At 39.7% G+C, this 23,330-nt stretch overlaps 1 protein-coding gene across 9 annotated transcripts in view; it reads right to left on the minus strand.

Annotated features, from left to right (window-relative positions):
- SATB1 (SATB homeobox 1) overlaps positions 1–23,330 on the minus strand; it is a 94,647-nt gene that overhangs the window by 66,733 nt on the left and 4,584 nt on the right. For 3 of the 9 annotated variants that reach the window (XM_072328294.1, XM_072328290.1, XM_072328286.1), the window contains exons 1-2: positions 5,906–6,661; positions 2,776–3,011 (exon numbers count right to left, since the gene is read on the minus strand). In XM_072328294.1, the coding sequence (XP_072184395.1) occupies positions 2,776–2,986 (211 nt within the window). In that variant the 5' untranslated portion in view covers positions 2,987–3,011; positions 5,906–6,661. Of the gene's footprint in view, positions 1–2,775; positions 3,012–5,425; positions 5,578–5,743; positions 5,814–5,905; positions 6,662–22,134; positions 22,277–23,330 lie in introns of those variants that run through there. The other 6 variants (XM_072328292.1, XM_072328289.1, XM_072328285.1 and 3 more) reach the window with 4 other exon arrangements.

Consider the following 23,330-nt stretch of genomic DNA (forward strand, 5'->3'; position numbering starts at 1 on the left):
GCCAGAGGGGTATCATCTTTAGCATAAATGATGACAAGGGTTATTTTAACAGGGCACCCAGGAACTCCAATTAGTCCTACAATGTTAATGCCTCTATAACCACTGCCCTCTAGACTGACAGAGCCTCCTAGCCTGCTCTGGTGCACAAGGCATCCTGCAGCTGAGAGAGGAGATTAACTGTTGACAACAGAAATGCTTTAAGATCACGTCTGTTGATTTGTGCTCTAACATTCAGCAAGAAATCACAGTAAAAAAAGATACCTTTTAAGCTTGTATATTTAAACTACATCTGTTCACCAGAGAGTCAATCCCTGGCAAACAAACCCCTTCAGGCTTGCAGGAAAAGCTCACAGACTCACTCCAATTTGCCCAATAGGCTCAGCATGAAAGACAGGACTAAAGGCTTGCCAATATTTAGGCAGTGCAGGAAGGAGGGTTTTTTGAGGGGGGTTACATGTTTGTTTTTTTTGTTGTTGTTTGTCTTTTTGTCTTGTTTTTTGTTTGTTTGTTTTTCCTTAATTTTATTTTTTTTTAAATCTCATTGAGACTGGTCAGGAAGGGGAAAAAAAAAAAAACAAAGCAAAAGCAGTACATGCAAACTGGCGATTTCTTCATTGCTTTTAATTAAGCTGTAGAGAGCTTTCCAAAACATACACGCACACTTCATCTGCAAAAAGGTTTTGTTTCCCCCCTCCCCTTCATACTCTCACAATTGATGTTTCACCCACTAACATCTGACTGAAAGAAAGGGCTCAAAATTCTTAAGTAGTTTCACTGCTAATACCTGAAGATCAAAAGTAAACAAAACCTTCATTTTAAAAAACAGGGCATACACACTCAAAAACAGCTGAGACAGATTTGTCCTTTCCTTTATCAGTTGCTACAAATCAGGTTACGATCAGATAAAGCTAGCAATGCACAGGTACTGTACTGTGTGTCAGCACACTTTTTGACATGTATGTGCTCCCAGGACTTAAAGCATTCCAAAAAAAAAAAAAAAAAAAGTACTTAAAACAGCACAGGAGAAGCTCCTGGCCACATTCCTATGTCCGGTGTAGCATATCAGAGGTGGATCCTGGTAGCACATCGACACAGGTATCATCTGACTACAAACCAAGCTACTAAATCTTTTAGCAAACTGTCACTCGTGTCCTTCTGTTAATGTGAAAAATGTTGTACAGGAGAGCACAACCTTAGCTGGCTGATCTCTCCTGCTAGTACTTGGCAAGACCTCCAATTGCAGCAACTCCATAACCTTCTAGTATTAAAGGGGAGAGCACTGGTCAGTGCTCGCTGCTAAAAATACAGCATGATTTAAACCTGAAGGCAGTGTTAGAGCTTTTGCTGAAGGTTTATGAGTCTGTGTAAACAGCACGTCTACCATAAGGAGCAGTGAAGTCTGTAGAATCCTTGTCTAAAACTGTCCTGGCATTAAAGTTTGCTGTGCAAATATCACATAATACCAGAGACAGCTGAAATCTCCTATTTAGGAATTTATGGAACTTATATGTTTGCAGGCGTCAGAAAGTCCTTTTTATATAGCCCCACTGCTTCACTGTACAATATTAATGCACTCTGCTTGAAAAGCCGTAATAAATTATATTTTTAATGCTCTTACCCTGGCTTTCTTAAGATGCGTACATTCTTGGCAAACAATCAATAAATAGGGTAATCATGAGCAGAGGCCAAAGAATTTGCTGAAGTGCTGTTTTGCCATTTTTAATAGATAAAGATCTAACAATACGGACTGCTGTGTCTGTTCATCTCAGGATCAATATATTCTTTGTTTTCGCCAAACCAAGGAAAAAATAAATGATTGTACGATAAATGTTATGCATCAGACACAATGAAATTCCTCTGCCTTCTAACTTTGTGCATTTTATAGTCTTGGTTGCATTTTGCACTTAGCTTAGCAAACGCAAGAAAAATCTGGATTATAAACATGTACCGACTACGCAGAAGTAAAGGCTGCTTTAACACACATGCAAAACTACATACAGCATGTTTTTATTTAAATTAACAAGCCTACAGAACATGGTTAAAAAAAAAAAAAAAAAAGCGGGGGATTTATATATTTCAGTACTCAAAATTTATAGATTTTTGTCCATTGAAAGTATTTTTAAAGCAAACAAAAGCCATCCATATACAAACACCAGTGATTCTAAATGTGCCTTTTCCTTGTGTAAATGTCTAATTACTGCAAACCAGCCACTGAAAAATATGACACCCAAGTTGTTCATTGTTCAATAATGAATTGTACTTAAGAAAATAAACTGCGAGGATTGACATCATAAATGACTTTTCCAATGCGATACCTCAAGATTTCCACACTCTCTTTAAAAAGAAGCATCTTGCAGCTGTTATGGAAATACTGCTGTCCTCCCAAGATTGGACCATCGTTCAGAGGAAAGGCGAGAATTTGTTTTGGGGGTTCAGTCTTTATTCTTACAGATATACGCGTTTTTGAGCCCAACGCTTACTCAAAGAATTAATGCATTATATTACTTCTATTTCAATATAGGAATTTGCTTTAATCGGGACAGCTAGCCTTTACCTTAGCAAAAATCAGACTCCACCCTGTAAAGCAAGATGCTCCACCCAAGCATGAAGATTACATTTCCCAAATGTGATTTATATCAGAGTTGGGAATATATAGTATTTTCAAATGGAGATTTAATCCTGAAATATAAATGAAGTAGAATCCGCAAAAGTATGCTTCCCCCCACAAATATTATAATTCATATTTCTCAAATGCAGAATTAAAAAAAGTGTTACCTTTTCTAATATTAGTTTTCATCAGGTGTCCAGAGTGTTTTAAAGGCACTCCTTGCATTTTAGTTCCTGTACTTCCAAGTCTTCCTCTTCCTAATGGACTCCCATTCTGTTCCAAGCGCGCAATTTTGGCTGGTGGACCCTTCGGATCGCTTACATTGTTAGACATTTCTGAATGTTCTTTCCCCTGAGTTGCCTCGTTCAAATGATCCATACTCAGTCCCGCCTCTAAAGATCACCTGCCATGATTCAAAAAAAATATATGTTGTACACGTGTGCGCATATGTATACGTACACAGCCTGCACATGTACAGAGATCTATATGCATCATAAGCCCATAAGGAAGAACAAATAACTATTTTAAACAAGGCAGAAGATGCCTTAAAAAATAAAAAAATAATAAAAAATAAACAAAAAACAAACAACACGAAAACTTCTCCAAAAAAAAATGACCCCGTGCCCCAGTTTACAGAGAGATTACAGCATAATCTGATGGAATTACTTTTTACAAGCCAACTACAGTAACCTTTTATTAAAACCTTCACAGATATTCTTATAAAGCTGACAGAGACTAAGACTTATAGAAATGATGATGTTTGTCAAGATACGTGCTCCAACACAGCTATTGTTACAAATCGCACAGGAAGGTTTGTTATTAATCCTGGCTGGTTTTGTTGCGTTACAAAAAACGAGGGGGAGAAACAGAGAAAGAAACAGATACCAGTGAAACTATTCTCAATCTACTTGATAAAAAAATGGATGCACAACAAAAGGGAGATTGTTCAAACTTTAGCTGAGGAAGCAACAGATTTGTTACTGAAGTAGAACATTGTCCATTTACAACTTCCCTCCCACACTTTAAAAATAAAAATTAGAAGAGAATTTCACTTCGGAAAAGAGCGGTGAGAGGCGGTTGCTTTGAGTTGCCTGATTGATTTTTTTAGGGAAAGTTCAACAACTTCTGCAAAGTTTAAGATAAGCATATGAAGAATTCTTACGACGTTAGGCTTTAATTGTTAGATAGAACAGTCTCTTATTTTTAGTTTATATTTTAAAACTAAGCGGGAAGAAAGGCAGCATCTTACAAAACACAGCGCTGAAAAAGAAAATGTGTATATATATATATATGTATATATATATATATCACAATTTCAACAGGACTTTTGAAAGCCTTAAATACAAAGGATTTCATGGTGATGTGGAGTTACCTACTCACACAGCTATATGAAACCCAAATTCGGAAGTAATTTCGTAATTTGTTATTGAAAAGGTGTATGTTAGCTTGCCTGTATTTCCCTTTTCACAAACTTTCGCAACCACAGTCCGTGAGTAACAATTCCAGTTAAGTCACTAAAAATCCCCCTTGCCTAGAACATAACGGAGTAAGTTTCGAGGATTTTTGCCACTCATCAGAATCTATTTTACCAAGTACAGGGGCCATCAATTGCTGACAAGCGAGACATCTTTCAGGTTATGATTTCATTCATCAATACTGTTATGATTGTCAGGGATTTTACCCTGCCTTTCTCTGACAGAGAAAGAAGTGACTGCGCTGACAATTGCACCATGCATATAAGATAATCACTAAGGACAGGTGACTAGACATTAATTTATGAACTAGTATTTACATTACTGAGCGCAGCTACTAATACAGGGGAAGTTCTGTTTAGAAAGACTGGTGTGAATCTGATAATTGCTACTTTCTTTCAGTTGCCTAGTAATTCAGCACGTTTTCTGCACATTCAATCGCAAAGCTATTAAAGGCTAAACATCTTGGGATTTTTTTCATATATACTACTCTATGTCATTGGTATATACAGCAATGACAATTCCATAAGCTGTTTTTTCTTGTGTGAACACTGCACTGCTTTTCTCGATAGAGTGAAGAAGGAGGTAATATATTAATCTGAACGTTTACAAGCAACCTAAAGAATTCCAGAGAACAGTCAAAGTTTAGAAAATCATTATTTTTCCTTGCAGTCTAAGGTGACACACTAAGGTTTCCCATTCATCTCGATCCCATCTGCTTTAGGTCGCATGTCTCATTAACGGGAAACGTGCCTATTTTAGCCACTTTGGGAAGAATATTCCTTTTTTACTGTGTTAACTGCAGCCCAAGGAGAAAATTACAGTCTCAAACCCTTAACATCTTCCGATGTTTCTGACGATGCTGATGTGCCACAGAGCTGCTTTTCTGGTCCCTCTCAAGAATAAGAGGATTGAAAATTAAAAATAAAAATAAATAAAAATAAAAGGGAAGGGGGGATAAACAACAACAAAAAAGCCTCAAACAAGAAAATCCTCGTCACTTTTGGCTACTTCAGAAGTACTGTAATGCACCGAGGCTCTTTGCTACAAAAAGTATCTAGTCATCATGAGTCAGAATCGCACTCCATCATGTACAGTGCATAAAAGTGATAGATTGCTGCTCAGTTACTGCCCCGACTGCAACCCAACCACCAAATGGGGCATTTCACTCGGCCTCGGAATACCCACCCATCGGCATCCTTTCCCCGCTTAGTCATCTTGTAAAAAGCTTTATGTTACAAAGCAAAATTACATGCACATAAAACACCTAATTTACTCATTTAAACTCCATGCCCAAGGCTAAAGTTCACTGAAACCTCAGCGTGGAATAGTGATGAGCACCAACCAGCGGGGCCTGCCCAGGGAGAGGGCTGCAGGGAGCAACTATTCTCCGCTCCGCTGCCAGGCCGACTGTCCCCGGCTCTCGCATTCAGGCATCTCTCCCAACTACAAGTTCTCAGCACGGGCGTTCGGGGCCGAGCACAATTTCGAGGCACGGTTTCCCAGCGCCCGGGCGCACCGCGCAATTTCTGAATGGGAGCCGGCCGGGGTCCCCTTTTGTCGCGACGCTATTCTCCCGGTTCTTTCTCTCCTCCCGAACCAGCCCCCTCCCCATTCGTTTCCCCTCCTCTTCCCTCCCTCCCCCATAAAACCCCATAATCACATTTGAGAGAGGCTCCGCACTTATCCGTTCCATATGGCTCTCGCGATCCAGGCCAAGCTTTCGCTGTGACCTTTTAAAGAGACAAAGAAGCAAAGTACTTATCTAGAAACAGAAACACTGCAGTTTTCGGAGTGAAATTAGCAAAACCGACCCGAAACTCACCACTTCAAAACTTGACAGCATATAAATAACAAAAACAAAGGAGGTTTCCTTTGCAGCCCGAGCTCTTGAGGAGGAAGAAGTTCGAGAGTGATGTTTTCCTAGGTCCCCCCTTTCTGGGGGGCGCGGGGGGCAGCAGACCTGAGACTACTTCCCCTAATATTCTTTTTTGTTGTTGTTTTTCTCTTGTTTTCTTGTTGCTATTTTCCTTTTGGCGGGGAGGGGCAAAAATAGGTAGCGAGAAACAGAGTAGCCATGAGCAAAAATGGCAATGGACAAAAAAGAATAATAATAATAATAAAATAAAAATCTATATTAAATATCTTTTGAGAGAGCGGCGGAGGAAGGAGCTGAAGAGCAATTGATCAGACAAGTGCTCAAAATTCAGAATAATCATAAAAATAAGAATAAAGTAGCAGGTTTAAATGGAGGTGGGAGGTGACTTAAGTCTGGCTGTCCTTTCAAAAATAAAATCAATGCAAGTGAGAGAGGGGGGTATTAGGAAAAAAAAAAAAATCAAAGCCCCAAAAAAGAAAGAAAAAAAAAAAAAAAAAAAAAAAAGGCAGCTTTTCTATCCAGTGTGAAGAGCAGAAAGTCTACTTCTAGGTTGTCACTTACACTATTATTCTCCAATAGGCACCCAGAGGAGCAGTACACACAGAAGGAGCCCGCTCCCCTCCCCCTCCGCAGAAATACACACCGTAACAGCCCCCAAACTTTCTGCGGAAACCTCAGCCTCGCAGATCGCTACTGGAGATTAAAAAGAAAAAAAAAAAAAAAGAAAAAAGAAAAAAAAAAAAAGAAAAAAAAAAAGAGAAAGGAAGAAAAGAAGAAGAAAAAAAAAGTGTCGAGAAAATCGCAGGAAAAAAAGGCACTAAAACGCCACTTTTAATCTCGCCTTTGCGGTCCCGGGAGGAAAGGGAAAAAAAAAGAAAATGCAGAGAGGAGGACCTGTCTCCTCTCATTTACCGGGGGCTGCTGTGGGCGCGGGGGGAGCGCAGAGAGAGGAGGGAGAGAAAGCGCGGAGGGAGGAAGGAAGCACCCAGCAGCACCACTACAAAAAGTGACGAGGTTGCACTCCCTGCGAGTCCAAAGCCGGGAGAAACGAGAATGGAGGGGAGGGGGTGGGGGGAGGAAATAATAATAATAATAACGATAATAATAATCAAATAATAATAATTAAAAAAAAAATCACAAAAAGATCAGTGCTTGAATAAATAAATAAATCGGGCTCCCTGTCTGCAAAGCAAAAGAAAAAGAATGATAATAAAATAAAAATAGAAATCTGGGAACTCCCGATAAGAGTTATTAGCGAGATGGGGGGGTGAGGGTGGGGGGAAGAAAAATATCAAATAGAAAGGTTGCAAAAAGCCAACAACAACAAAATCCGAACCAGAAAAAAAAAAGAAAAAGAAAAAAAGAAAAAACAACAACAACAACAAAAACAACCGCACACACACACACACACAAAAAAAAAACAACAACCCAACCACAATAATAATGGAAAAAAGAATAATAATGGCAGGCTTTGTTTTTTGTCTCCCTCCCTGTCTGTTTTTTTAGTGCTCCCTTCCCCTGGCTGCCTGGGCACGGTGGTGATTTAGGCCGGTTCGGTGTTGTTGCTGGATGTTACACGGATATCTGTGTGTGTGTGTGTGTGTATGTGTGTCCCCGGCCGGAGCTGCTAGCTCCGCTCCCCCCCCCTCTCCCTGTTTCTGTCCCCATTAAATTATTAGTTGACTCATCACTACTCCTCCTCCTGCTGCTGCTGCTGCCGCCGCCGTCCCCTGCTCACAGCCTCTCCTCCTCTCCGCTACCGCTCGCTGCCGCCGCTGCCGCTGCTTCTTCTTCCTCCTCCTCATTTTAATACAAAATAACACCGAGGCCACCACCGGTTTCTTTTTTTTTTTTTTCTTTTCTTTTTTTCTTTTCTTTTTTTTTTTTTTTTTTTCTTTTTTTTCCACAGCCCCCAAAACGGGAGGAGGAGGAAGAGGAGGAGGACGCAGCCTCCCTGCTGCTGCCCGGAGCCCTTCCCCGGCGGCCCCGGATCATCCGACGCGTCCTGAGAGGGAGAGAGAGAAAGTGGCAGAGGAGCAGGAGGAGGAGGAGGCGGCGGCGGTGAAGGCGTGGGGGAAGGGAGCTGGGAAGCCGGGGGTGGGGGGGCAGAGCGGAGGGGCCGCAGCGGGGAGCGGAGCAGAGCGGGCCGGGCCGGGCCAGCCGGGCCTGGGGGGGGGTCGCCGGTAGGTAAGCGGCGGGGGGGCCGAGGGAAGAGGGCGTGCGGCTTCCGGGCGCGCACGAATTTGCAGGCAGCTGGGTGCGGGTGAGGCGGCCCTTACTGCGCCGCGCCGCCACAATGCCCAGCGCGCAGCACCGCGCAACGCCCGCAGGCGGCAGATGGGGGCCTGCGGCGGCGGGAGGGGGTGTGGGGGACGAAGAACGTCGGGGAGGGAGAGAGAGGAGGAAGAGGGGCGGGGGTGAAGGTTGAACAATATCCTGCCTGCGTGCTCGGCGCGGCCCCCGCCCCGCCTCGTGGAGCTGTGCGGTGGGCAGGTGCACGGCGGCAGTGCGGAGCTGCGGGCGGGGGAGCGAGCGGGGCAGGAAGTTTGCTCTCCCCCCTCCTAGCTTTATACCGACAGAGCTGGAGGAACAGCGGCGGGCACGCCTGCCAACACGCGGCGGAACCACCCCCCCGTGCCCGGAGGGGTCACCCCCCAGCGCCCCGCCGGGCCCTGAGGCTCCGCCTCCGCAGCGCGGGACGGGACTGGCACCGCCGGGTGCGCAGAGAGGGGCGAAGCCTGGAAGATGGTAACGCGGGGACAAAATCAATAGCTGCCAGCCAGACGTAGGGCTTCCCACAATGCACTCGGGAAAAAGTAACCCAACTAGACAAACTTGAATGCAACAAGTTTGTACAAGCCGCGAGATAAGGGGGAAATTAAAGTTCTTTATTGATAAACTGCACTCTGTTTGCCTAGGCTGTGTCTGAAAAGGAGAGTTGCATCATCAAGCAAGGAAGGGATGAACTGTACTACACAAGCAGACATACAGCCAGAATTGTTAGGGTAGCAACTTAGAGGATTCGTGAACTGCACACATACGCTTGAAGGAGCAAAGGCAGGGGAGTGGGGAGGCTGATTAGCATGGCATGGCCTCTGCACAAAGAACAGGCAAATCAATACATGTAGGAAGAGCTAAATTATCACTATGTATATTTCTGTAAAACAAGGGGAATGTATCAGGGCTGGGTAAAGAAAGAAGCTGATGTTTACTGAAATAAGCACAGACGGCACAGAGAGAAAAAGAAAATGGTAATAGGGTGAAATACATGAAATATTTATCATATCTAGCAAGGCACAAAATAGATTATAGTCTCAGAAGCAAAGAAATGAAATGCTCGAAAATGAGTACAATGTTACATAACGTTGTTAGTCAAGGCAGAGAAGTGGAGGTGGAACGCATAGGAAACATGAAAAGTTATACAGATGTTGCATGTCCTGAAAAAGGTTACTAAGACCGCTACTGAGAGTGCTGAAAGGGGTGGGAAGAAAAAAAGCACCAACAAGAAACATATTTCACAAAGAAAAACAAGGCAAAATGTTGACGACACCTTCCATGATACACGATCAAGGGATAAATACCTCGCGGTTGTTTATTTAGAAACCTATCTTCTTCCAGGATGGTAGATGGAATGTTATAAATAAATAAATAAAATAATGAAAAAAAAGAAACAAAGAATAATTATTTAACGGTATCTCTGAGCCCTTGGAGGAAGGATAGTGTTAACTTGAAGAATTAAAACTTCATGAGCACAATGGAAAGTATCAGCATTGTATCAGTTTTGATCTGTTCCAGGAAAGCCTGGTACATTCGTCTTCAGCAGCAGCAGCGCCAACCACGGAAGAAAAATGTGAAAGCAGAGGGGCTTTGGGTTGGGTGACTGCTGCCTGCAGTGCGATGGACAGAAGGGGCACTGAGGGTAATTGAGAGATGCAGAGCTGGTTAGAATAGAGCAGATATTAAAAAAAATAACGATTTGGAACAAGATTAGGGACTCGAGCACCACCCTACAGAAGTGATTACCGGATACGACAATAACAACAGCCAAGAAAACAAAAAGATTAGAATCTGCTCTAAAGTAACTTCTGCTTTGGTGTCACAAGCCATTCCCTTCACGGTCAAAAAGCCCTTAAAATGTTCAGAATTAAACAAAGTGATTAATCTAAAAAGCAGAGATGGTGAATTAAAGGAGCAGGGAGATAACAATCTGATAATACAGGAGCACAGAAGGCCTAATAATGATATTATTATGCGCACTAACCAAACACTGACAAACAAATATTCTGTTAATTATATAATCATGCATATGCTTCCTATGCTTGAGATAAATGATTACAGAAAATCACTCCCTTCTTGAAACTGCATATATGTGCTAAGCCCTGTAAACTCCCCACAACGCGGATTAATTTAATTTCTGCATATCACCTATGTCTGGGAAAGTTATTTGCCGCAGACTTGGCAGGCGGAGCGTGGAATGCGGGCTTTGACCAGCAGGCATGGGTAACTGAGGGCTGCTGCATCCTAATGTATGGGCAGCAATCGGATCTCTCTTATCAATACCCAACTTGGAATAAACTCAAGATAAAGATATCTGATTTTCATTTGACCTATTTCAATTTACACTTCACTGTGTCAACTTTGATATTAAAATGTTCCACTAGAATAAAGATATTTATAATAAAAACATATATAAAGAAGAGAAGATGAATAGATATTGTCATGGATACGTATGCAGGCAATCATTTAAACAAGCAGCAAGAGTAGCATCACATTTTTCATAGCTTCCTGTCAACAAACAGCGGACAAATATATGCTTAATAAAGCTTATTAATCCTTAATAAAGTTGCTGCACTGTATGTCTGATACGTAAATGTGTCTCATACTGGGTTATGCTGAAATAAGACAAATAGTTAAAAAGTTGGACTGCGCTTCTTCAACCTCACAGTGAATTAACTCTCGAGCAGCAGTCTCAGTGGCTGCAAAACAAAACAAGTTCTATGCTGTGGCTTAGGTACCTCAGTGCCTTCTAATATCTCTATTCCAATCTTTTCTTGTTTAAAATAAATAAGGAAATAGGAGGGCATGTCTTGAGGCTTGGCTCTTGGGCAAGGAGAACAGAAAGGACCTGAAAGCAGAGCAAAACCAGTATGGCTATGTATTCTCTTATATCAGATTTCTTTGGGGAGATCAGGCTGATTGGGTTTTGCATGTACGTATTTCTGACAACTCTGCAGCCATTTGGGTAATTCATCAGCTCCATCCCATACTGGAGGTGTTGCAGATAAGTGCTGTAGCAGCAGAACCATCAAGAAATTCACTTTGCTGAGGATTTGAACAGTATTTTCCCCACTGAGAGGTGACATATGTGGGTAGCAGTGACTGCTGGACAGCAAAACAATGAAAATAATAGTCCTTGACTTTCTGAAGGATGTGGTAGTTTGCACCCTAGTGGCCTGCACCTTATTGCTACGTGGGGTAGACAGAGGTATTAAAGGTTCTGATGCATCCTTTCTTTCCCATGTTTATCCGTGCAAACATCAGCACAGTGGTGCTGTGCTGTGGACTGAGTTCTGAAACCCTACCAAGTGTTGCACCTCTGATGGAAGTTGCTTCTCAATCTCCTCAAACTGACTTCCCCTCTGTCTTTCCCCTGACACCACTGAAACTCTCCAGCCAACCTGGCTGCATCAGTTGCAACTTTCACCCCACCCAAGGTCTCCGTGCACCCCGATGGGAATCACAGAGCTCAGCCGCATTCCCCACGCTGAGCTCCCAAGTTACACACCGATCTAGATTTTTTTTTTTTTCACTGCAACCTGCCCCAGCCTGGAGAGTATGCCTGTCAAAAAGCAAAAGTGCTATGAAATGAAATTCATAGCACCGAGAGGCATCACACACAAGCTGTCGTCCCCTCTCACATTTTGCATGAGCAATTTCTGCTCGTTTGTGCTCTCTTACATACAGTGTCCTGAAACAGTTACGTAAAATGGATATTTAACTTACAGTAGTCAGCTGTATTGAACTGCACTTAATTGCTTATTAAGTGAAGTAAATTATCCTTACCATATTCGCCAGAGGTGAAAAATCTACATATATGGCTACATGTAGTGCATTCATTAGTTTACGGACCCCAAATCCCTTGGAAAGTATCAGATATCTACACAGTGTCCCATGGTGCAGTATTTTGTAGTTGGATGTCTCCGCCAGCTTGCAGATATGTAAAATCATATACAAACAGACATCTCCCTATTGATTGCCTATGTGGTGAGGCTCGTTTACTCCTGCAAACATTTTCTGCAGTGTATTTCAATAATGGAATTTTGTTTTAAAAGAAGGATTGAACAGGAATATGCAAGATGCAGTTAGGGTAAAACAAATTGCTTTTAGTCAAACTACCGCACCATTTTGCACAAGCACCTTTCATAGCTCTGTATTTATGTTGACTAAGATACAACCAAAGTAAATGCATACATTTATACCAATGAGGCCCCAACAGTCATTTTGATTTGCCCATTGCTGCTACACAAGTCAAATTATTGGAAGAAAATTATGGAGGAAAAGCCAAAAACTGTTGGCATGGGGAGGAATTGAAGGGTGAACATGACTGCTAATGAGAATAGGAATTCTTCTACCCCTGACTGCCACGAGGAGTCTAGATGGTTGAAACTGCAGTATGCAGGCATCCACATTCCCATAAAAGATTACAGAGATGAATATTAATGACTTAATCACATAACTCTTACTCTGTACTTGCCCAATCGCTACCTGCTCTGTGGGTAAGAAGATTTCACTCCCCAAGCATATCAGCATTGCAGCTTCCACAAACACTAACGGCATGGTATTTAATATAAGACAATATTTTTATAACTATGGATTTCCAAAGTACCTCAAATTACAAGCTTCAATTATTATTTTTTTAAAGCATTTTCTAGACCATATCCTCTACCATCCATAACAGTAGAGTAGATTCTTGATGAGTCACGCTTGTAATTTCCATGTGGCAACTGCAGCAAACTACTTCCACATAGAAACAACAACAACAACCAACCAACCAACAACAACAACAACAACAACAAAAAAGCAATGGAGTTTTATATAATTGTTTTAATGCAATTAAGCAGCTGAAGGAAGGAGGAAAGCCAGCATCTTAGGATCAGCCAAGTTACCTATGTCATAATCGTGTGTTCTGCAGGTCACTAATTTCCCAAATTTCTCCCCTAGAGGTATAATTTTCATGACTATAATGAGAAGATATTTAATATGAGACATGAGGAGATGAAAAGGGAATGGTTTCTGTTAAAGCCAGGATCATCACAGTGCTAGATAACTCCTAGGTAAGAGACTAGCATGTAATTGTTGCCTTATAGAAGAGTTGGTTGATAAGCAGTTAGGGATATATCTGAACAGGAGTTCTCTTAATTTAAAGATATGTAAACTCCCAGATACATAAACCAGTGGTGTTTCTGTTGGTTTTGCTCGTTAAGAGCAAGGCTACATCAAGTTATCTCCAAAGTGTTTTGCAGTTTGTTGATTGACTGACACAGCTTCTCTTCCCTTTCCTGACTCCTTTTCCATCACCACCAACCACTGCATTTCTTTCCTCAACTGGAAAAAAAAGGAAAAAAGAAAAAAGAAAAAAAAAGAGCTTTTAAAGAAGACAAAAGTTTGCTGCGACACTTTTGAGTAAGGATTTCACACAGCCCAAGCAAAAGTGCATAGTATAGCAGAAAACAATCTGAACCATTGCGGTTAGCACTGCAGGAGGACTAACACTGTCAGCTAGGGTTCCGGTGTTTTCACTGTGTGCTCCAACAACATCGATCTGTTACATTAGAACGTCTCATCAACAGGGCAAACAATCATCTTTTTCTTTGACCTGATAGTGTGAATAAAAACTGAAAAAATATGGAAGAGTTTAAGTCTAAGGAAATGGTTAGAACTGATTGATGATTTGAACTATGTCAAACTTTCATTATGAAACCCAAAACCACATGAAATGTCCTGTTTCCAGTTTCATTGTTAACTCAGAACTCTGCCCAGGTTCTTCTAGACTTTCTTTAAGGTTCAAAACCTCTTAAGTAAAACTGCATCTAATTATGGCCAAACTTGACAGGAGTCAATATTCACTGTACATAAAATACATGCAAAATGTGTGGTTTTGGTGTAAAACAAATTGAAAGTTGGTGGTTTTGGCCGAATTCACTTTTTCTTCTAGGATTTGCTCCAATTTCAAACTCAGAAGATTCCGCAATAAGGAAGACGAAATGAATGAGTTTTTCACAGTTCTTTTCAGGAACAATTAGCTGTTAAATGTTCACAGTTCTTTTAAGGAACAAGGTATCTGTTAATATCTAGGCGCTAAAATAAAAAATGTTTAGCATATGCAGTGTCACTAAGATAAAGGTCACCTATACATGTGTCAAGAGTATGCTTAGTTTAAATGCAAACAACATAAGGCAAAAACAAGTCACTTTAAAATGTTACTCCAAGTACCTTATTCAAAATACTTGCACTGATTTTAAATGATTTCAGAGAAGAAAAAAAAAAAAAGAAAAAGTGAAACTATAATAAAAACATGATCCAATATTTAATGTATTTATTTTTTAAACCAATTACATTTCAAAATTTCCTTCCTAGAGTCTACAATGGAAATGGGCCGCAATGCACAAGAGCATTTCGGAACCCAAAGGAATGTGGCATTTTTAGGGGAAAATGAGGATAGTATTCATGATGGTTTATTTATGCTTATACAAGCACTTGAAAGAAATGTCTCAGTGTAAAAAAAAAAAAAAAAAAAAAAAAAAAAAAAAAAAATGATCTCTAAATGAAAAATGTTTGCATTTTATATTGATGTAATAATATCCAAGTAACAAATGAGTGGATAAACTGAGGCATGGACATGAAGGTTCTTAGCAGAGCTCCAGCTTCAATGAAGTCAATTATTTTCACGGTGTCCATGTTCGTTTTCTAGGGATCTCTTCTCTATATAATTTGTTTCTGGCAGGTTATATTACAATCTCATTCCCATACTATCACTTTTCCTCCAAAAATGTAGGTAACATGCTCATGAGCAGTTTTTCTATATTCTGCTCATGAAAAATACAGGATGCATTCTCTCAACTGAGATTTCTTTCACTGTTATAAAGGTATAAAACATCTCTGTACCATAGGAGTGCTCCAAATGTTTACAGTCACAGAAAAGTAAAGTTCAAATTGACTTACCCAAGCATTTCTGAAACACAGAACACCCTTAAATAAAAGAATTCCCCATAATGGCAACAAGAGTCAACTACATAAATAAACTACCATCTCACATCTGTGCATGTGTATTGAGCTCTTTTCAGTATTTTTTGTTAAAAGGAAAAAAAAAAAAAGAGAGAGAGAGAGAGAGAAAATAAATATTTAACTTAATATCAGTTGGTTGTTGCTGTGGGGATATAGCACAGGGTTATTGTCTTTTGCATGATTTAGTTCTGTGAAAATCTCTCCATGACCAAAACAAATGGCATGCCCAGTCTGTATTGAAGTTTTTAATAAAAAGCAGTAAAGCAATCTGTTTCATTGTCAAAGGATTGAAAGAAATTTAATTAATGCCTTCGAAGGGAACGCCTATATAAGTATCACAATCACAAGAATGTGTGCATATGCATATATGAATACATATGCACAGCCATAGTCTACCCTGTTGCTTTCATGTCGTAACACTATAGGCCATGGGCAGCTGAAGGCAAAAGTGAACTCATGCAATTTAACATATCTTCCTGACACAATTTTAGGGTTAAATGACACTGTGTAGACTATGAGAAGTTTAAACACTAACTTCATCACAAGATAATTCACCTCTACAAAAGAAAGGTGGTATAGAAATGCTAGCAGACAAACAAATTAAAAATATTAAGTTAGAAAGAAGGGAAAATGAGTTTATGCCACATTGGCAGAAACAAAAAGAAGCAACAACAATAAAAAAGAAATGCAAAACCCAGAAACAAAAAACACAAAGATGCATGAAAAGCAGTATGCTATGTTAGATGTTTATCTATACATAAGAGACAGGTGTCACAAAAACAAAACAAAAAAATCATGAAGCTAAAGAGAAACTTTAACTCACCAGTTTCCATCTGTTATATCTGAATTCATGCATAATTGATTATCCATGACTGGTAAGTTCTTTTTTTTCACTAGCCTAACACAGTTTTCTAAACATTATGTGTTAAATCACCACCAAAGTAAAGGGTGTTTGAGAAACCGTAAGGGCAGAATAAAAATTTTTTTAATGAAAAATAACATGTCAGTTAATAATAGAGCTGACCTATGTTTAAGAGAGAAATTTTAATCATGTGCATATTAAATATTAATAACCTATTCTGTTATTGTTATAATAAGGTTAAGTAAGCTTCTCCATGCTGAAGGAAAGAGAAAAAGTAGGAATATGTAACAGTGAAAAAAAAACACTGAGAAGCAGAGACATAAGGAAAATGTGTCAACAATAAACAAGAGGAAATGAGAAAGAAGGAAAAGATGAAGGTGGAAACTAATCTCTATGTGTCATTATGACTGCCAGAGTACTGGCAAAGAAGCAGCATCCTTTTATTTCAATTTTAATCATTTCTGAATTTTAATACCCTGCTCCTTTTGTAATTCTCCTGGCATTCCCTATATGCATCCATCCCAGCCAAAACACCAGTGTAAATTAAATGGCACACAACCACACCACTGATGTAGCGCTCCCAGTAGAACCAATGGAGTGACCAAAAAGCAGAGGAGGTAAGACTAGTTTTTGTCCCTGTAGACTACTGGCCAATTGAGTGTCTTAATGTTCTTCAGTTCCTTTAATTTTGCAAAGAAGGGCAGTGGTTAGGTAACCCAGCAATACAGAGCCATTAAAAAAAAATAAAGCAAGCCAGTAGTAATACAATAATCAGTGACCATCAGGGCCTGGAAAAATGAGTTTGCTCTCACTGGCACTAAGGAGCATCACATGATTATTTAATTACAGCTCTAATTTTTGTCTCGTGGATGGCAACATATCAACAATTAATAGGGCAAATAGAGGAGACTGCATTTTTAAAGAGACAGAACCCATATGAAATACTGCTTGGAAATGCAATTTATCAAACAGCACAACACATCTTAAGGCATATTTTTCTTCATGCCACACAAATAGAAAACTTCCATTAGTTTGGTTTTCCTGCATAGTATCTAGGAAATTCTTCTGGAATCCTTAGAAAATAATAACTGCACCTGTGAGTATCCTAATAGTTATTTTAATTGGTAATGTAGAAGTCAGGTTCTCACAGGACGTGCAATTCAAATAAAGTAGTGGAATCACAAGTTTCAAATACAAAAAATGATATTATAAAATGATTCTATCCTTTATCCTAAAAAGATAATGAAATGGCCAAAAGGATTATGGCATTCAGCAAGTCGTGAAGAAGAAAAAGAAAGTCAATACTATGCAGTCAATGGGACAGAGACTGATTTTAGCTTATTGATTTTATGATGAGATTTTCTTACAAGTACTGAAATTAGGGGAAGCTCTGCTCTGAAATGGTTGGATGCAGATCCCATTCTACCCTGTCCTGCAAGAGACTTCATTGCAGAACATGGGAACTGAGGGTAGCTCTATGTGTGGAGGAACATCTTCCACATGCTGTACAATTACCAGAATCTGCAAATATATCACATAGCAAACTCTCTTGTACTCGATCTTCCTCACAAACACATTCACTATTCCACAGCCATGTGTGGACAAAGTAAGAAACCTCTTAAATTTACCTTACCTGCAATGTATTTCAGATGATATTCAACACCTGATACGGGAAAAGCAAACTCAAAACTTCCTCCAATCTCTAAACTGTATATGTGAAAAACCTACCAAACTACTCTTACATTTTTTTAATCTTACATCTCAATAAGCAAGTTAAACATGCTTTTTCATTTGTTGTTCTATAGTCCATCCTTTGAACAAGCAAAGAAATGCTGACTTTGGGCTCTTGCACAGAAAAGAAACCCTTGCTAAACAACAGTTCAAGTATTACTGTAAAAATAAAGCTAACTAGAGAAAAAATACTATTACAGTGCATGTCCCATTCCTCTTGAAAGTTGTCTAAAATTGTTTTGATTGAAGACATGAACATTCTGGGTTGGAGATCTTAATCTGTAATCTTAAAAAGAAAGCTGGCAAGCAAGAGCTTGTATGTAGAAGTATATATCATTCTTTTTATGCACTGGTTACTGTACAGATAACATGTCTCACAAAGACTGTAATTAAATGTCTAGTGCAGAAAGAAGACTAAAAAGCATACAGTATTATTATATTACATTGAATCCTTAGGAGCTAGAACTGTCATTTTTAAAGTTTTAAGATGCCTCTAATTGTTCTTGAAACTTTACGTTTATCAAGGAAGCCCACCTATGATGAAAAGCATTAATGATTTGAAGTCTTTCTAATACAGATCTCTACAAAGATGTTAATTTAATCTTTGATTATAAACACTTAAATACTCACTCTAAAATTTCTCTTCACTTCTTTTATCTACCTTCGGTTTCCCCGCGAGTTTGTGTGCACACACTCTCTCACTCTCCCTTCTCTCCTTCTTTTCTGCCTTTTATTTGATGCATTAAAATTGGGAATACGGGCCATGTATGATATTTAGAATTTTTATCCTGCTCTTTGCAAATGTTTTTAATTACTTGGCTGTTACAAACAGACATATTCTAAATGCAGTTACTGAAAAGGAAATACCTTTGCATGCGGGTTGGAGTTCAGAGCAGCAATTCTTTGTGCATTTACCATGTTTTCCATTCTGGGACTGATTTACAAATATAAAGAATTAATTAATCCTTTAGTGCTTTATGAAACATGTGTATTGTTAATTTTACGAATAGGTAAATAAACCAAAGACATATTAAGGTCTCTGAGAGAGACCGTGTACTGCAGCTTCCCCTTGTTCTGTATGAAGTTGAGTGCTTTGGCACTCCATGGGCTCATGACATTGAGGATTTTAAACATGCTACAGTTTGTGCTTTACCTAAAACCATATATCTTGCCAGTGTCAGAGCTGAAACCAGGACCCCGGGCACCACAAAAGGTCAGGAGACAGTCCTCTGGGTATACACAATCCCAATGCACCACCACTTCTTACATGGAACGGCAAGTGGAACGACACACAAATGATTGCTGCTGGCCAAATAAATCCTGTCAGAGCAGGATCCTGGGAAGATGAGGTGCACTCTAGGTTTAAAGCACCTCCCTCATCTCCTCAGGTCATATCATGTCATAATGTGCCAAGGGAAAGAGATAGAGCAGATAGTGGCTGGGAGTTATGCAAGGCCAACACGGCTGATAGATGGGGCCCATCCTGAAGCTTTGCTCCCAGGTGCAGTTCAGGTGACTGAGGTCTACCTTCAGATGAGCAGATTCATCTGTTCATCTAGCCTGCAGTTCATAACAGAAAAGCAGGAGAGAGCTAGAGCTAAACACTTGCAAACCTACAGCTGAGGAAAAGCATTTTCAACACTGCTTTACCACAGCTCAATGTCAGCTGCAGGCCCACACTCCTGTGAGGGGCCTTCACATGGCCTATGCCAACCCTGGCATAAACTCTTGTCCATAGTCTTACTGGAAAATTTATTACAGAAGAAACTGTGGTATTTTGGCATTTTAAATAAATAATAGAAAGGGGACCTTGACATGGATGCTATATCATTTGTTAGTATGTCCCTCAATCCATCCAAACACGTAACGTTTGAGCCCATATCAGAACTGTCAAAACAGAGGTCTACAGACCTCTGCAAATATCCCCCAGTATGCTTGAGAGGAAAGTCAGGCCCAGCAAGTTTAAAAGAGTGTATTTACAACTCAGACAGTGCCTGAGGTATGTAACTCTGCTCTACATCCGTACTCCACTACTGCTATGCTACTCCTACTATATTACACAGATTACAGCTGGTATAAAGCACAAGAACCAGATCAGAGCACATGGGCAACAAGACTGGCAATTCCCTGTGAAATGAATCTCTAAATTTATACTTATTGAGAGTATGCAGCACAGGAGCCACTAGAAAGTCAACATTTGTGAAGCAGCAAGTAGATATCAATTAAGTAACAAAGTGTTGGTGATAACTGTGGTAAGCTGAGATGCCACAGGATGGCAAGAGTTAGAAAACACCTACATTTCAGCAGGGATCACTACAGCGTATCCTTTTTGAGGTATGAACTAAAAACTGTGGTCAGCTGCTACTGAGTTTGTGATGCTAGTACTGCTCATAAGAGAAGTGACATACAAGCTAACTTAGTGTTAAATATAATAATTTGGAGACTCTTTGGGAAAAAAAAAGAAAATGGACATCTTGGATAGAGACTATTAATGGAACACTCTGATGGAAAATTTAGGGATGCTTTCTGTAAACTGAGAGTCACTCTCTCTGCAGTTAACTTCAGCTAAAGAGCCAGATACTTAGGTCTCTAGATCAAGAAGAGTAGCGGTACCAATGGAGTTTACTGACATGGACTTAATAAAATTGCAATATTTCAATGTAGTAAGTAATAAGAACTGTAAGTTACTTTTTATCCATCAAACTGATTTACTTTTTCCTTTTTTTTTTTTTTTTTTTTTTTTTTTTTTTTTTTTTTTTTTTTTTTAGAATCAGTAGCAACTTTGTGACAACCAAAGTTTAAAAAATGCACTTGATTGCATAGTGACAGATTTGCAGAACATTTTTCATCACACACACATATGTGCTTTCAGTTATTAATAAAATGCTTCTGCCCTTAATCTGCCGTTGCCTGAATATACAATTTCAGTGACTTGGATAGACAAATACTGTTAAGGAATTCTGTTTTCACTGTTTGAGATGCAATTCAAATACACCCAGCAAAACCGAATACTGTGTCTTTAAAACTGGCTTCTGAATGCCACAGAAAGGAACACTGAATCAGTTTTCTACAGTCCCCAAGGAATGATTAGAAAACTTTCTTTTCTTCCCCTGCCCTCCTTTTCTTTTTCCTCCGTTTCAGACAAGGAAGAGCCAGCTGCCATGGATAGCACCACAGGTAGATATTAAAACGGAGACAGCCATTATTTAGTGGCGACAGGAATATAAATACATGCACTAACCTATAAACCGGTGTTTACTTCAGGAAAGTAAGTCATATTTTTCCTCTGATTGCTGTGCTGTCAGTTTAATGCAGCGTAAATAAACAGTAGGTGCATGATAGCTTTAAGTAGAAAGTGTTCATTCCACAAGAGGAGCAGATTACTGAAGCCTGATGCCTATAATGGCAAAAGCAGAACTCCCATTTTACCTGAAAATATAGCATTTCGTGCTAAGAGGCTTGTGGCTTTTCTATTAAATTAATTTGTCAAAATTCTATGAAAAATATTACATACCCAACGAACTTAACCAAAAACATTCATTTTTGCAGCCCTCAACTTGAACCATTTGAAAAAACAAAAGCCAATCACTCCTCTGTAATTTCATCATCCCATTGCTCTAAATGAAAGCTTTATATAATCAAGCTAATATAACAGAAAATAAAATGATATATAGAATTGCCCATACTTTGAGTTATTTTGTTCTTATAAATATATTCCCCAACTGAAAGTAAAAAAATTCCCCTTTGGAAAAAGCAATGATTTCTGAGAAGATTGTATATACACTCCACATCTATTAACATAAATTATAAGAAAGTAAAATGTTCCAGATGTGTTTAAACTGTTGTGGAAGGAAAGTTTGTGGCTTCATTGGATATATATTAAATATATCTAGAGAGAGCAATGGCAGTTATGCACGAGAAGGCAATAAAATGCTTCAGTAGTGCCTATGCTAAAATAGCGTAGTTCCTAGAAATGCGATGAACATTTCAGAAGTCACATTCCTTCCATTTTTAATTCAGAAATCTACTTTTAATAAACATCCTTAATATTTTTTCTATATAACATAATCTATTTTATTAATAAAATAATCTCCTTGATTTTTTTTTTTTTTCCCCAAAGTACCACTTGAAACCTTACAAAGGACTTTGAATTTATCTGACAATGATTAAAAAATGACTAAAAAAAAAAAAAAATGATGACAATAAAATGTGGCATCACTCCCAAGGAACACTAGACTTCAGCCCAACATCTCCTAAACAGCAGCCGCACGCATCTGAACCCCTCTCTCCCCCAAACCTGATACGTAGGATGAGTCAGTGCTCGCTCAGGACTTTCCCACTGTTGTGAGGTTTTCGGGCTGAGGGCTGGGATGGACTTGCCAGTGGTCCCAAAGGACGAAGGCTGCGATGCTACTGGGCAGTGGCAGGACCGCTTTCAGCTGTGAAGTGCAGCCACAGAGGGCAAATGCTCATCAGCTGCCCCGCGGGGCCTACGCTGCGCAATGAGAGATGCTCTGCTCACACACGGCTCTTGGCTCATGTGGCACAGCCTCTATCTGGCAGAGCAGCGCGTCCCATTCGTGAGTTACAGGTTGGCTTTGCTTTACAGTGCTTTCTGGGAGCGTGCAGCAGGTTAGGGTTGGTGTGTGCTGCTGAAATAACAGGAGAGGAGAAACTGAGACAGCCACTTTCCTATTTAAAGTATTAGGAACAAAGAATATAAAAAGGAAACAGCTAGTTTTTCAAAGTGTACACACAAAAAGCATTCCATTTAAATAGTTTTTGTTCCAGTAAACTCTTTTGCATACAAAGGACTTATTTATTACATATTTGAACTTGTGGGAAAAAGGGAAGGAATGCACTGATTCCTGAAATAACTCTACACTCTGCTTGGAGACTTCACTACTCTGTGCTCTTGTTCTACTCCGAACAATGTTATTCCAGGGATGAAGGAATTCCTGGGAGTAGGTTGTAGCTTTTCCACTAGCTGTTTGTATTCAGGAGTGGGCACACATAGCACACCAGCCCGTGATCTTAATTTTTCTTCCACTGCCTCATGATGTCTGAGTGCTGTTTGTTTAGATTCATGCCTGTGCGTGAACATGTTACATTTCTGCTTGCTCATTTTGCTACCTGCTCTGTGTTATTGCTACACAAACCATTGCTTTGACTTGGAAAGTGAGGCAATGCCAATAACAATCTCAAATAGAGAACGAATTAGAAAATGAGTGGATGTACAAATGCATTACAGAGCATATAGGAATACGAGAGCACTCTACAATTCTGCAGATTGTGCTGCAGGTACAAATGAGGAAGAACACCCTATATTCACATCTTTACACTCTACGGTTACTGTTTCAAGCTGGCTTTGAATGGTGCGCCTGATTTGCCACATTTCTATCTGGTGATTGTGTTGAATGCTTGAGGAGATAGTGAAAGATCCAAGCACTCCTTGTGCTAACTACAGCTGAAATTTTACACTTATTGTAACCT

Source organism: Excalfactoria chinensis, chromosome 2 (genome assembly GCF_039878825.1).
Source record: "Excalfactoria chinensis isolate bCotChi1 chromosome 2, bCotChi1.hap2, whole genome shotgun sequence".
NCBI lineage: Eukaryota > Metazoa > Chordata > Aves > Galliformes > Phasianidae > Excalfactoria > Excalfactoria chinensis.